Source organism: Strix uralensis, chromosome 11 (assembly GCF_047716275.1).
Source record: "Strix uralensis isolate ZFMK-TIS-50842 chromosome 11, bStrUra1, whole genome shotgun sequence".
NCBI classification, from domain to species: Eukaryota; Metazoa; Chordata; class Aves; order Strigiformes; family Strigidae; genus Strix; species Strix uralensis.
In genome coordinates this window covers 13658919-13672715 of record NC_133982.1, presented here as the reverse complement: position 1 = coordinate 13672715, position 13797 = coordinate 13658919, and the positions used below count along the sequence as shown (strand labels likewise).

Below are 13797 nucleotides of genomic sequence, written 5' to 3'. Positions count from 1 at the left end.
ACCAATTTGTCACAGACTAATCTGAGCAAGATTCAGCATTCAGGGACAAAAAACATTAAAAAACAAAATAAAACAAGAAATACACAAGCTAGTTGCAGAAAGAAAAATACTTTTAACTGGAATAAACAAGAGAAATGACAAAGGAGCAACAAAGGAAAAGAGAGAAATATTCCAAAGGAACTCTAAACCTAATCCAAAGTCTCAGGGACATGGACATACGTTATGAAGCATCCAACTAATACAGATCTTCAGCGTTTAAATATCAGAGATATCTGAATGCAAGATGAAATAATGGTGTGTTTTAGACTTCAGGAAATAGAATGGAAAAGCAATTTCCCTCTGTTATTTTCATATCTTATATAAGAGAATAGTAATAAGGCAGCACATAATGACACAAGCCTCAGGAAATACAAAAATAGCACCGGAAACTACCTTACTACTTTCTCCAGATTTTGCATTCCAGCTCAGATACTTCACCTCATTTTTATAGGTTAGAACATAAGATCTTAATTGATGCCAGAATTTTATTCCACCCATTTCTCCATGTACAAATGCTTTAACTAGACTATATCAAAAAAGGTGAGGGTGGGGTTTATTTTAGAAAGGTGTAAAATACCAAATAATAACGTTTGGATGAATATTGTATTCCCTACTCAGTCAAGAAAATAAAATCAAGACCATTGAAGAGAGACTCTTGACTAATGGGAGGCAGGATTTGGCCCCAGGTAAGCTATATTCCTTACTCACAGCTCGTTTGGCTAGAAATACCACACAGGCTCAGCTAACTTCCTACAACAAACCCAAGACATGAACACATTTTGGATACTATGTTTTCAACGCTTGGTATTTTTCCTATTTGTGCAAATACTCAGGAATGTGCTCAGTGTAAGAGTGTTCTTAAGCTCTTTAGTGTTTGGGGTTGGCTCTAAGCACACACGTAAATGTTTCCTATAATTTAGGCACAGACTGCAAGACAGACGCTACTCAGTATTTGACCCACTGACCTTCACTATGAGCACAATAAGCCATTTATCTTCTGTGCGGCTGGTGTACAAACGCATACAAGTGCTGGTACTATTTGCTTAGCTCCAGAGTATGTTAGTAGAGTAGTTAAGGCCTCTCACTATAGACCTGGGGGGATAAACTTGACACTTGCAGAGCAGGGCTCTGACAGTTGACCTGTGTGTAAATGGAGACCTGGACATTCAGCTGAGAGGGTCAATCATGCTGATCAAGTCAGTCTCTCTTGTACCACTACGGAGGCTAACAAATGTTTGCCTGGGATGGATGCCTTTGCTTTGCCTAGCTCACTACTAGCTCTAACTATCCCATAAAGTTTCTACTCATAAAATGAGAGCACAGCAAAGAGGTTCTTATCATTAAGCCTAATGGATGACGGCGCTTGCCTTTCCATCAGCGCAGACAAGCTGTCTGCCTCCAGGCCCGGCACAGAGAGATCCAAACACCACTGACTTCAAAAGATGGTTTTCACTGGCAAAACTTGCATAGCAAGAACCCGCTGCTCTCTGTCTAAGGATAACTTTGACTGCATTTGTATTTGCAACCATCAGTGATCTCAGAAGAGCTCAACCTCGCTAGCAGCAGCAACAATTGGATACTTAACCAAAAAGACACTAGCACGCAAAAGAGGCTTTACTTTCCTTGTGTATTCAAGCTTTGTTTGCTTATTTTCTTAAATGGAGCCCAAATAAACCAGATTGATGGTAGTCTGTGCTGCCTAGTAGGAACAATAACCTTTCCCCCTGCTAAATAAGCCTGACTGATACAAGTGGCTGTTCTACTTCAGCACAACTAAAGCATTCAAACACAACCCACCTAGAGAAGAGACAGACCCTTTCCCATCAGAGATCTGCTCCAGCTAGCACTGCATCCATCCCCCACTCTCACTGCCTCAGAGGCTGAACCAGACTTTTCAGTCTATGAGCTCTGACTGGATTAAAAGGGAGACACTTGCAGTCAGACTGGCTCCTTTGCACTGCAATCAGTACTTTACTGTGTGTACTTGCAAACATACTGGAACTTGCCTGACATCACAGCACTGGCCCACTGGACTCTGATAACAACAGGTTGCTGATTATTGCCACGGCACAAACCCAGGTGTATTATCAAGAAGCGTTTATCCTGATGTTTTAGGACAGACAGAGTGCTGAATTTTGAAGACGTGGTGCACGCAAAAGCAGCAGTGCATATTCTGGCCATGCTTACAGGTTGTTTAACTGTAAGAACAAATCTCTAAGTACATGCTTTAATACTGGCAAAAGGCAAGAAAGTACAGTAGCTAACAATACCCACATGTTGGGGTAAATAATTTCTTAATGAAGTTTCAAAAATTTTTCTCAGAGATGGACAGACAGTTGCCAGAGGAACAGGAATTTTTTTGTTTGTTTGTTTCATACAACTCTGCACCATTTCTCAGGATTTAAAGTGTGATCATAATAAGTTCAGCTGAAGAAAACATTTGCACTGTGATTTAAGATGGTCCAGCACCAGAACTGCAGGGCACTGTCAAAATATCACATGTACAATTTCCAATCATCTTTCATGAACCAAGTTGAAGAGTAGAGACATTATCTCCAGCTTCATCTGCCTTCACAAATTCTTCTATTCCTTTTCCTGTTAGCAAAAAGACCCCTGTAAAGTTTTACACATAGATTTAGCTGAGAACTGTTCACAACCCACCCACAAATAAACTTGTCTTTCAAAACAAGCTAAGATCTGGAAGCAAATTAGCAAGGAAACAGACCTAAAAGTGTACCTGCAAATTGGTCTGCACAAGCAAACATTACCACCCAAACAGCTCTTATTCATTAATCGAGTAAAGGATATACACTCTCATCACTATGCTGAGAGAAACTTCTCAATTAAAACAGAGTGCAAGACAGTTCTGCACAAGTGATTTGCCCTTGCATTTAGCCCAGACATAGGACTGAAATGGAGACATGGAGTTTGAGACTGAGAGGCAACCAGCCACATGGTACTTGAGCTTCTCTGACTAGATGCCTGCCAGACCCCATCCAGCCGCTCTCTCACAACCCCTCAACAGGACAGGGGGACAAAATAAGATGAAAGCTCATGGGTTGAGATAAAGAGAGGGAGATCACTTAACAATTACCATCACAGGCAAAACACACTTAACTTGGAGAAAATTTAATTTATTGCCAATTAAAATAATTTGTAGAGAGAAACAAAGATAAACTAAAACAATACCTTCCCCTTGCCTCATCCCACCACTTTTTCCTAGGCTCAAATTCACTCCTCCGTTCCTGACTCCACCTCCTTCCCCCTTACCCCGAGTGCTGCAGGGGAATGGGGGTTGTGGTCAGTCCATAACAGCTCCTCTCAGCTGCTCCTTTCTCCTCACACATTTCCCTTGCTGCAGCATGGGTCCCCTCCGTGGGCCGCAGCTCCTGTCAGGAGAACCTGCTCCAGCGCCTGCTCCTCTCCACAGGCCACAAGCCACCTGCCCCACCGTGGTCTCTCCACAGGCTGCAGGACAACCTCCATTCCAGCACCTGGAGCATCTCCTCCTCCTCCTGCTCTCACCTGAGTGCTCACACAGATTTTTCCTCACAGCCTATGCAGCCTTTTGCCCTTTGAGTGTGTTTTCCCAGAGGCGCCAACAGCCTTCCCGATGGGCTCCGCTGTGTCCTGTGGTGTGGCCACTCCAGAGCCAGCTGGAACCGGCTGTGTCTGGCACGGGGCAGCTCTGGGTCTCCCCTCAGAGAGGCCCCTGCAGCCTCCCCCCCACTAGCTGCACCCAATACACCACCATTTTAAATGAAAGCCCAGACTGTCTCAACTCACAGTCTTTAAGGCTAGAAGGAACCACAGTGAGAAGACCACCAGACCTTAAATGATTTGATGAAAAAATATGAGACCGAGTTCAGCACAGCTTATTCACAGCCCTTTTGGCAGCACAGAAGCAGTGTTAAACCAGACCGTGCAAAGTGGTTGTGCCCAAAGGAAGCATTATGATGGAATCCAGGTGTCTTTAAATTAAAAGAATTCAAATCCATAGAGTCTTTCCTGCTAGGAATCGGATTCCATCATGGCAACAACCATCTTCTGCCCTTCTCACCCAGCCTACAAGGAAACCATCACCCACAGACTCGGTATGTCGAAGCTGTTCATGCACCACGTCCAACTGGCTATCAACGGCACGTGAGCTAACGGTGCCAAGTGAGGTGGCGGAGATAATTGGTACCAGGGGAGGAGGAATGGGATTTCCTAGTGCAGATGTTCTCAAGATTTCCTGCTGCATAGACAGCATCCATTAATAGAGAGACTGACTCACAGACACCTCCCTTCCCACTCGCAATACCTCCCTCAAGCCTGCACCACACCCTTGAGGCTGCTGTGACCACTTCCAATGGGAAAAGTAAAAATATTTGGGGTATTTTAGAAGCTTTTAATAAAATAAGGCAGCTGGGAACACAGCGTCAGCTGCATGAAACCCACTAACACGCTGCCATGGAACAAAATGCAAAGGTTACTGTTTTAAGCCATAACCAGAGTGTCAGAAAGCAGCTTGGCTGGAAGAGTAGTGGAGGCTCTTGGTCACTAGGCTGAAGGGAAGGGATGTGAAAACTTGTCAGTGTGGCTGAAGTGTGGTCATGATCGCTGTTTGCCCTGTTGCAGGTGAACTTCTACGCTGCACTGACTTCCATTCTGTGAGGAGTCATCAGAATAGAGAGACTGACTTTGGAAACAAGAAGAGGTATGGCAGTGTCATACAAAACAGACAGAAAAATGGAAGGGGAAGTGCAGAAGAACAAGAAAAAGAACAAAGCCTGTCTCTGACATCTCCCTCCTTCATCTGCATTTCCCTGACAGAGCTTTACTGCAAAGAATGCCCTAGAGAAAACAGAAAAGCTTGAAGACTGAACCATCCTTCTCCTCCTCCTCCTTTGCATTCCTCCTGCCTTTCTTTCTCCTTATAGCTTTGACATGGAAGGGACAGAATAAATGCAGCTTTGGCATGAGCTGTCCAGGCCTGCCCCAGCATGCATAAAGCACAAACTAGACATGAGGAATTGGGCTAAGAGAGGAATTAAACTACATCAGTTTAATTTTTTTTTAATTCTCAAGAGCTTCCTCTGCAGGTGGACAGTGGGAGGGAGACCGTGTGTGTTTCAGATGTTTTGGAGTTCAGAACAGCAACCCTGAGGGTAAATTGGCTTTTTGCTTTTTTCTTCCCTAAGTGTTGCACTCAAGCAAGAGCCTCCCCATTGCCTTGGCTGCTGGACGACGTTTGGACAGCAGAACCATTAGTCAGGTTACTGAGGTTGTCTTTCACTTGTTTTGAAAAGTGCTATAGGATTTCTAACACTCACCTAAAGCCAAGCTTTCAAATGACCCCATTAAACATTATAAAAAAGAACATATTCATGGCTCTTTATAAGATACAGTTGACATAACTCTTTCTCCTGGGGCTGCTGGAGCAAAAAGAGAAATCTGTAGACAGTGATCAAATACTTATATCCTTTTCCCTTACGTCGCTGTTCCCATCATGAAAAATTCATATCAGGGTAAGGGAGACAATTATCAGTGGCAGCTCTGAAGCCTTTATCTGCCAGCCCCCAAAAGCAGGGAGATATAAATCCATCAATGCATGCATGATAAAAGTGATTTTATCTGCTTCTTTAACATAGAAAAAACTCTCACAGGGGAAATCCAAAATGAAAAATGATCTGCGGAGTGTAAAATAAGGCTTCAGAGAGTAAACCAGTATTATTTCTAAAGAACAACATAAAAATTTTCCCTCAATAACATCCAAAATATCACTAACTTCAAGTTACTGCTTGCTGCTGCAAAGAGCTTCTGCACTAATCACATGGTTTAGCAACAGCTGCAGGAGAACTAACACATACTACAGTAACTTACGCCTGCATGCTGTATTGTCTCAGAAAAGGCAAGCTCAAAACCAAGCCACAGTTGTAATTTATTTGAAAAACCCCAAAATTTCACTTAGGAGCGGGAAAAAAAAAAAAAAATCCCTCTTTTTTTAAGTTTTTAAACCCATAGAAATCAGCTTTTAAATTACTATGCTGTGGTCTTAGGAATTCAGACATCTCTGTCCCTAAATGCTCAAGGGGTCAGTCTGCATGGGACTTGGTTTGCAAAGTAAGCTCCGCAGAATTGCAAGGAGCCAACATTCACAACTTTCTGTTCAGGTACTAACTGAAACCAGTCACTCCTCATCATTAAAAACACTATGGCCATGGGCAGAACTTTCCAAAGCAGCTCAGACCTCATTTATCATATGCTTCAGAATCATTTGAACCAGAGTTTTCTCCAAGAAGCTGAAAGCATAAGTCATGAAACCCAGCCACAACAGGGGCCAGTACAGTTTGCCAGCCGACGAGGACAGAGAATCTCCATTTTGTCTTACTGGCCACTTCTCTCAGATGAAAAGAAAACACAAGAGGAAACAAAAGCATAAAACTCCTGCAAGAAAACAGTGCAAGCCTCATGCTTCAGAACCTGCTCCCGAACCAAGCCCAGAATGGCAGCTATTGTAAGCAGATACACAGAAAAGCAGGGGAGTGGAAAAAAGAAAGCCAATGCACTGGTCTTCTAGTTGCTGGCTGAGAAACCTGAAGTTTAGTTTGGATGAAGCCATGAAGTGTTGCAAGAGCAAAACAGGACTTCATAAGAAACAGAACATCCATCCTAACAGCCTCCGCATGGATGAAATGCAATGAGAAGTTATAGTTGCAGATGTAGACTAATAGAATGGGTGAGCAAAATAAGCATGTTTTACCACAAAGGCACTTTGTTTTGGAATTTAGAGGAAATTCTAAACACTGGCAGTTACCAAAGGGTGGCATGAATGGGAGATCCACTCAAACCAAAGGATTCAAAGGGGAGACATGAAATGAAATGCAAACACTGCAACACCGTGCAAAAGCTCAATAACAAGGGAGTTTAACTTAGAAAAATAAATCAGCACCTATATTTAAGTAGCTGATTTTGCACTTCTATAATTCTGCTGATATCTCTCCCTGTCCATGTCTTCACATCCACCATGCCCATAAACTCACTGCCTCACTAAGGCTGCAGATGTACATGGTGGCATTTGACAACTTCTTTATCAACTTTTTTTTTTTTAACATTATCACAAAGCCACCAGGAATCATCCGTTAGGAAAATCGTGCTGAATCAAATACCTTGCCAGAAAACAAGAAAATATTTCATTTTAGAGGTGGTGAATTATAAAAGTCAACAACTAGCTTATTCCTACTTATACATTACAGAGTACCTTAGAGGAAAATTCTTCCATGATCGTGGAAAAATCTGTCATGCAACTTCAAATATTAGCTTAGTAAATGGAAGAGCTTGCACCTCTACAATGACATTCAGAAAAAACAAGTACATTTAATGTGAATCTATTCTCTGTTCACGGGGATGGTCAGAACTACAGAATATCATTAAAAACACAGCATTTGCTATATAAAGTCCTACCTGTTATTTCTGGGTTGCAAAAGGGATTTGCTGTGTTTCTTAGCTGTTATTCTAGAGGAGGGTGGTGGGGTTTTTTTTCCTAAGATTCCTATTTACCAAGGGAGCAATAAAGCAGTATTTTGTAATGCTGACTTTTTCCCCTTCAGAAATTCTTGTAACATAAATAGATATTAAATACTTTAAGGCAGATCACTTTATTTAAAATGTCTATAAATATAAAATGCATTAATAAGACCTCTTAATGCTTGTTTTGTGGTTTGACAGTAAACGTAATGGCTTACAGAGAGGAGTTAAGTTAATATACCCCTGACCAGTAATGTTCTATTTGCTTAAATGCAAGCATCCAAGCCAAAATTAACATTCTGGTTTCTTTTAGAGGCAGCCCGCCATCCTGCAGTGTAGCTGTATAAGCACTGCCTAATATCATGGGGCAAATCCTGTCCCCCAACTAACAGTCACAGCAGGCTGACAGAAGTCGTATAGAGGCAGGCAGGAAAAGATCCCAAGCAGCCAGGAGGCCTTCGTTTGTGTGCTACATAGAGCACAACTGATGCTGCACCAGAGAAGGATGTAACAGATGTTGCCCTAAGGAGTTTGGGGTTTGCTATTCCTCGTACCACAGTTTTACAGATGAGAAACTGCCACACAAAGATTCACTGTGGCTGGTTCAGGCACCACCCAAAGAGTGTGGCTCAGGGAAGAGTTCAGCTAAGGCCTACCTAAACCACATGACTATTCTATCTCTCTCTCTTCCTGAAATACATTTTCTGAATATTCTTCAAGCCTCTTTTGAAGGGATGAAGATCAGCTTTCATTATGGCAAATGGAATGTCAAAATCCCTTTTGATTTCCTTGAATTCCACCTTTATTTATAGCCTCAGAATAACAGATTTATGCAATGATGCCACCTATGAGTTTGGCTATTATTATTCCTCAGTATCTTCTGATCTTGCCAGCCACTCACAATCAGTTTCCTCGGGGAGGCAGAGGCCTGAAAGATACTATATTCCTACAAGTGTGGGAATGTAGGTGGCCAGACAAAGGAGAGAGAGACTGTCAGTGCTCCTCTGGAGGCTGAAAAGCTGAACCATAAATTCAAATCCTATCAGACATCAGACAGACCACATGGGTGAGACCCTAGAAGCAATGACTTAACAGTGGGAAGCATTTCAGCTGGACTTTACACCTTAGGAGAGGTCAGATAAATGTGTTCCTCAGCCAAGAGTCCTCTTCCATGTGCACTCTCTAGTGCCTGCTAAAGGGGTGAGCTCACACTACAGCATCAGAACCTAGCTTAAAAGTCCATCAGCCAAATCCATTGGAAACTAAGCTTCAATATTTGTTTAGTAAATGGGTTTAGAGAACCCAACCCATCTATCAGCACCTCTCCACACATATATATTCACACCTGGCAAGCTGATGTTGCTGAGATGTTCTGCAGTACTCAGCCTGGACAGACAATAGTACTCACAGCAATCTTTTGTTTAGGACTTGGTCTATCAGTGTACTCCACTCTAACAATCTCCACAGGCTGATAAAGCTATACAACATAGAGATGCACTAATGGCTACACTGAAATAATTGTCCTTTTGGCACGAGTTTCTTCAAGACAGATGATTAGACACATGTTTTAAAAGCTCTCCCAGCCATAATGCCCTGTCCCAGCCCCAGCAGAACTGTGGGGCACCATGGCAGATTTTTATTATGTCACTGCTGAATCAGTGCAGAACAGATTTTAGGAGGACCCCCGGGCCACCACTGCAGACAAAAAGCATCCATCACCCCTCTCGAGGTCCCAAGCATCTGACATAAGAAAGAAACTCAGCCTTGACACATACGTTATGCCTGAATACGCATTTCTGTTAGTTCAAAAAGTGACTTGAGAAGCAGATTTGTTCAGAGCTGAACTTATGTTCTACCTACTCACTGCAAAACTGGTATGTGAATTTGAAGTTGGAGAACCATGACTTTGAGAAGAATAAGGCTCTTGTGGCCCCCAAAAACACATCCTTAAATGAAAGAAAGCCAGTAAGTAGACCCTGAAGGGATGGTGACATGAATGGCTTTGTTGCAAGAAGATATTTCCTACAAACCAATCCAAATAAATGTAAAGACACAATGAAGCCCTATTAAGTGACTATTGTCACAGCATGCTAGAAGGCAAAATAAAAGGTAGAGGAAAGGACACAGAAAAGCAGCTTGTTAACAGAAAAGACTAGTTAAACAAACTCCCTGCTTAATCAGCAAAGCATTTCACTACGGGAGAGCTCCCTCACACCAGCAGTGCTTGATAAAGGAATACAAGACCTCTCAAAAACCTGTTGTCCCAGAGCCGGATTATGCACTGAGCAGCCATCACTCAGCTCTTCACTGGGAAGCATGACCAGTCAATTACTATTAAGAACTGTTATTTTTTTCCAAGCCAATTTGCTGCTCATGAACAACAACAGAGCAGTAGTCAGGAGAATGAACTGTTCCTGGATGTTACAATAGCATGGGCAGAGGAATACAAGCTTCCTCCACAACTTCCTTGTGCAGCCTCTGGAAGGACCCCTGCCATCTCTGAGCAGAGTTTTCAGTGTCGCCATCCAATTTAACCATTATTTCCTTATTAGCACTGCCAACGAGTGAGTGGGCATTCATTGTGAGAGGCTCTGTGTTCCCTTATCAACTGAGACAGAAGGCTTAACTACTAGGACAGCTAACAAATTAACAGCCACAATTCATATGAGCTTGCAATTTCAAAAGGTTCTCCTCACTGCTGGCAGATTCTTTGCAGAATTTCTAGAATTCTTCTAAAGTCCAATTCCATCAACTATTCACAGGTATGATCAGCGCCACTTCACGTAGCACAAAAGGTCCTGGGGTAAAGAGAATGGGATCAGCTGGCAGTTTGGTGATAAGTTTGCCATGTTTTCTACAGCAAGGGAGGCAGCCATTTTCATTATGTAAAAATCAGAGATAAAAAGCATTTCAACTGACTTAAAGCCAGGTTTTCTGCTGGAAATCAATATGACAGCTGTCTTCCATAACACTGACTGCCCGCTATGACAATGACCTAGAGAAATATCTCTTATGAAATAGGTGTGCCATGGAAATCTTCAGGAACCCAAGAAACATCATCTCAGACAACACCATCTGTCCATGCTGGGATACTCTCTTCCAAGGTAAACCATAGCAGTACAAAAAACACGGTAGAAGACACCACACCTGAACAATTATGGAATATTTCTCAACTGAAAACTTGCAATTTCAGTTTCAATTTTTTTTTTTTTTTATTGTGATATCCTTAGGCAAATACAGGGAATCACACAGATGGAGGAGAAGAGGCACACAACACAAGAAAACCAAAACCTTTCTTTAAACGTCAAGGCCAAAACAGTTACCCATTTCAGCTCCCACGGAAGACAGCTTTAACCTACCCTGGATATGATCTGTTTACTCTTGCTTCTTCATTTGAGAGTAAAATGCCTACTTACCATATTCATCACTGTGAGGATGAATCTTTGGGCAGCCTCTGCACCATGGTATTGGACCATATCAGCATCTGCCACCACCAGAGTTTCTACTGTGTACTCGTTGGTAAGTCGAATGGCGTTTCTTCTCTCCCTCCAGTCACTGGTTGATTTCATTTTCTTTTGTCTCTTCTTTTCTAAAAGTCAAAATACTTATTAAGGCTGGCAGATCGTAATAAAACATTTATACTCTTTTCAACAAACATTCTTGTGCACATTCAGATGGCAGTGACCTTTAATTAAAGTGTTCTTTGCTGATTAAAGGAAGCAACCAAGAGGTTCCATTCCAAGTACATCTGTAACTCTGTGTGCAGATTCATATGAGACCACCAGATCACATGCACGTAGGAAAGAGAATGGGAAAAGAGAAGTCCAGGAAAGCAAAATATTAACTGTAATTCAAACCAAAAAGTCACGCTCTTGCAAAAATTTCAGAAATTGGAAATCTGGCTTGTGAAAGGAATAACATTCCACTATAATGGAACAAGTGTTAATTAAGGAAAAATCCGTTGAAGAAAACTTTAGGATAGGAGCCTGTGCTTTGGGATACAATGTGCACTCTAAACTCTGCAGGTTCTCCTTAGCCAGGGAAGTTGTAAGATATTCCTGGAGTCAATATTTCCATCAGTTGCATTTTAACTTGCTACCAGCATTCTTAGAGCAATGTAATAGAACATAAGATAGAGTCTCAAAAATTTTAAATTAAGTCAGATTGTTTTGGAACATGCATTATTGGCCAACTGCAGAAGTCTCTGGATGAAACCCAGAAGTGCAGAAGGTCAGGCTAGATAAGACCTTCTCAAGCTTTCTTTGCTCATTTATTGCTATTGGCATGAGTGCCAGCACCCGCAGCTGCAGTCACTGGCCACCTACGTGTGGAGCTCACATGCCTTTATTTATTGTGGTGTGTGTACCAAAAGCAGGGGACTCCCTAGACCAGCTGAGCCTTAATGAACTTAAGTTACAAGAACCTGTGAAAAGGACCTATTCTAAGGACTAGAAAATGAAGCAGTGGTCAGCTACCATTAATATAAAAATTAAAACACAGAAGTTAAACCTTCCTTCCTCCAAACTAAGGTACAAATGTATTAGTCATTTGTCGTCTTCTAAACTGAAAGGTGAAATGTGTTTCACAGCTCAAAGGCAGACGTGCAAAGCAGCTGAGGCATGAACAAAAGAGAAATTAAGTTCAGATCTGAAACTGAATCTGCTCGCTTCATTGTGGTCACAAAAAACGTGTTAATGTTTTCAATTGTAAATTAAAGAAAAGCAAATGAAGTCATTAAAACAAATTTATTTTGCAATAAGAAACAAACCGCCAAGATTCCCTGACATTACATCTGCTTACTGCTCAGCTTGCAATATACTCTCTCTATATATATAATAATACATATAATAGATAAAATACTGACACTGGTATTAATGCTGATTTCTTCCAATGAAAAAGGGAGCAAAACACACAGCAGGTCCTGAAACAGCATAAACACAGCATTCAATGCAGAAGTGACATGGGATAGGACATAATGGATGATCAGACAATGCCTCTTACATCACACCACACATGCTGCTCATTTCCCAGAGCAGAGAATCACTTTTTAATTTTCTGTAGATTTAATTTGAGACCCTCTCTTAGCAAAGCACTGTTCTGCAGCAGGCAGATCTGAGTTAGCGTTCACTGATCCTGTTTTTCCACAGTCTGTTTATCAGCTCCTTTACATAATTCAGCTTGAATTTCCCTTCTTTCCCAGGCTGGTAAATGCACTCACATCCAGATCATCAGTTTTCCCTGACTGACCCTCTTAGATTCAGGGTGATAACCTCCATCAGCTGTAAGCCCCCCAAATCCCACCTGAAATGGACTCCCTGCCACCTTCTCATTCATCCATTTTCTGTCTTGTCAATATGCACATTTGCACATGTCCATCCCATATCCCTATTCTGAGTTGTCTAGCAGTCACCCAGTATAGCTCTACACATGCTCTTCTGCCCAAGGCATTAACTGTCAACACTTGGTATGTATTTTAAACTGAGAAAACCATCAGATTTGTATCGAATCATTTTTAAGAGTTTGGAAATATCCCCCTGGGTCTAAAAAGACACAGGAGTCCACAGACAAGCAAAAAATTAAAACTCGGGGTGCTCATAAATAATGGAAGCTACATGCCAGCAGAAAAGATGAAAATAACCAAGTTTCAAGGCTTGTTTTCACATGGACTCTAGTAAGCTACAGAAAAGTGCACAACCATGACAAAGCTGCCACAGAGCAGGGAATCTATGTTTCTAAGTGCTTTAGGCAATAAAATAAAATGGAGTGACTATACCAGAAAGAAGGAAAGATGAATGCAGCTTCGATTTGCCAACTATGAAATGGAGATGACTTCACCAAACTTCTGTGAAAAAGATCCCACGTTTGTTTGGTTATTCATTTCATTCCACTCATCCACCCATCCCTCCCTCTGCATATCCACGCATCTTTAGCTGCACTACTTCCAAAGTTATCATTTAAATACCAGGGGAGAAAGCAGAGAAAAAGGAAGAGAAGGCAAATTATTCCAGTGAGAACACTGACCTTTTGGGTCTTCCTGCTAGCAATCAGAAATTCTTAATTTGGTAATTCCCTAATAAATTAAAATTTTTCAGTTGGTGTAAATCTCCTATCTATAGAGAAGTTGCTCTTATGGGGGCCTAGACCTAGACTCAGATAAGTCTGGGCCTGGCATTGAATGAGCTGTGTAAAAAGGCTCAAGTGGCAGAAAATAAATTAGGAGTACCCTAGGTTTTCACTTCAAAAATCTCC

The 13797-nt window shown here is 41.8% G+C and overlaps 1 protein-coding gene across 1 annotated transcript in view; it reads right to left on the bottom strand.

Moving 5' to 3' along the window:
• The window catches only part of ADAMTS17 (ADAM metallopeptidase with thrombospondin type 1 motif 17), a 192710-nt gene that overhangs the window by 154122 nt on the left and 24791 nt on the right, over positions 1 to 13797 (bottom strand). Inside the window, exon 4 of the mRNA XM_074880340.1 lies at positions 10965 to 11137. Coding sequence (XP_074736441.1) covers positions 10965 to 11137 — 173 coding nt within the window. The remainder of the gene's footprint in view (positions 1 to 10964; positions 11138 to 13797) is intronic.